The following is a 1,452-nucleotide window of genomic DNA, read 5'->3' as shown; positions in this document are numbered from 1 at the left end:
GCGGGGGGAGGGGAAGGGGAGGGGGGTGGCGGGGCGGGCGCAGAGGACAGCGGAGCCTGCCGGACACTGACAGCTCCACCGCTCCCTCCCTCGGCTCATCCCCGAGTCCCCACTTCCCTCCTCCCCTCGCTCGGAGCAGCATCCTTGGTCCTCACTCCTGGGGTCGTCCTGCTCCCGCGGCTCCGTGTAATTACCTCCTCTCACCCACCAACCCGGGAACTTTCTCCGCCCGCACCCGGGAGTTGGGGGGTGCTTTGCCTGGGCGGGTTTCTCCTGGGGTTCGTTGGGGGGCAGTCTCTAGAAAAGGGCTTCAGGGTCCCAGAGAGACGCCTGCCACCCTCAGCCTGCCTCCAGCCGGGCTGCCGTCGGGTCTCGGCACCTCTCTTCCCCTCTCGCCTAACCATGACCGAAATGAGCGAGAAGGAGAACGAACCGGATGACGCGGCCACCCACACCCCCCCGGGGACCGTCTCTGCCCTCCAGGAAACCAAGGTAACTCGGGAGGCGCCAGGCCTGGACCCCTGCCCAGTGCGCCCCCAGCCCGGGCGCCCTCCTCCCGATGCGGTTGACACTGTGGCCTCCGGTGCCCTGGGGTCACAGTATCGGGGCCCGTGTGGTCCCTGACGCTCCGCGCGGCGACCCGGGGGCAGTGGGTTCGTGACGAGGGGCCACAAGGAGCCCCCATCACACAAGCACGACACGCCCTTGCGCGCGTGATGAGCGGACGCTCCACCGCGACCCTCCAGGGAGATTGTATGTAACTCGGGTTTGTTGGAGGGAGTCGGCGCAGCGAAGGCGGAGGCAGTGTGTAGCGGTGTGTAGCGGGTGTGGGCTGGTATACTCGCCCGCGTGTGCGTGCGAGGCGCACCCCTCCCGTGTCCGCCAGGTCTCTGTCTGTCCCTCTCTCTTTGCCTGTGTCTCTCTGAAAATGTCTCTACAACCTGTTTGTCTCTGTCTTGGTATCTCTCTGTGTGCGGCTCTCTCGGGTCCTCTCATCGTCTCTGTGTGTTTATTTCTGAGTCTCTCTAGATGTCTCTCTCTGACCCGCCGCAGTCCTGCATTCGCCCCCTCCCAACCGGGTTAGGCTCGGGGACGTGAGGCCGCGGCCCGGGGCTGCGCAGCTTCTGAGTTCGCGCTGGGGGCTCCTGCGGCGCGGGCCATCACTGGCGGGGACCCGGGGACTGTTGTTGCGGCTCCGGATGAGAAAGACAGGCCGCCCACGCCAGCGGGCCGTGAGCCGGGGAGGGGGGCGGGGAGCTGGTAGAAACAAAAAGGGAAGTCATCATAATTAATGAATGTCATAATTAACCCTAATTATGTATGATTGCTACTCCTGCGGGAGTCACAATGAATAAATTATTCCCCAAGGAAGTCAGGCGGAGACCAGACTCCTGGCGCTGAAGGCGGTGGGGTGGGGGAGAACATTGCTCACATTCAACGCCCCCCCCCCCA

The 1,452-nt window shown here is 64.6% G+C and overlaps 1 protein-coding gene across 1 annotated transcript in view; it reads left to right on the top strand.

The window, feature by feature from the left end:
* The first annotated feature begins 402 nt into the window (after positions 1–402).
* Positions 403–1,452, top strand: part of STAC2 (SH3 and cysteine rich domain 2) — a 15,022-nt gene continuing 13,972 nt past the window's right edge. The window contains exon 1 of the mRNA XM_007465153.1: positions 403–492. Within this exon, the coding sequence (XP_007465215.1) occupies positions 403–492 (90 nt within the window). The remainder of the gene's footprint in view (positions 493–1,452) is intronic.

This window comes from Lipotes vexillifer, unplaced genomic scaffold, assembly GCF_000442215.2.
Source record: "Lipotes vexillifer unplaced genomic scaffold, Lipotes_vexillifer_v1.1 scaffold591, whole genome shotgun sequence".
In the NCBI taxonomy this organism is placed as follows: Eukaryota; Metazoa; Chordata; class Mammalia; order Artiodactyla; family Lipotidae; genus Lipotes; species Lipotes vexillifer.
The sequence above is the reverse complement of the archived record's forward strand: the minus strand, read 5'-3'. Positions and strand labels throughout refer to the sequence as shown.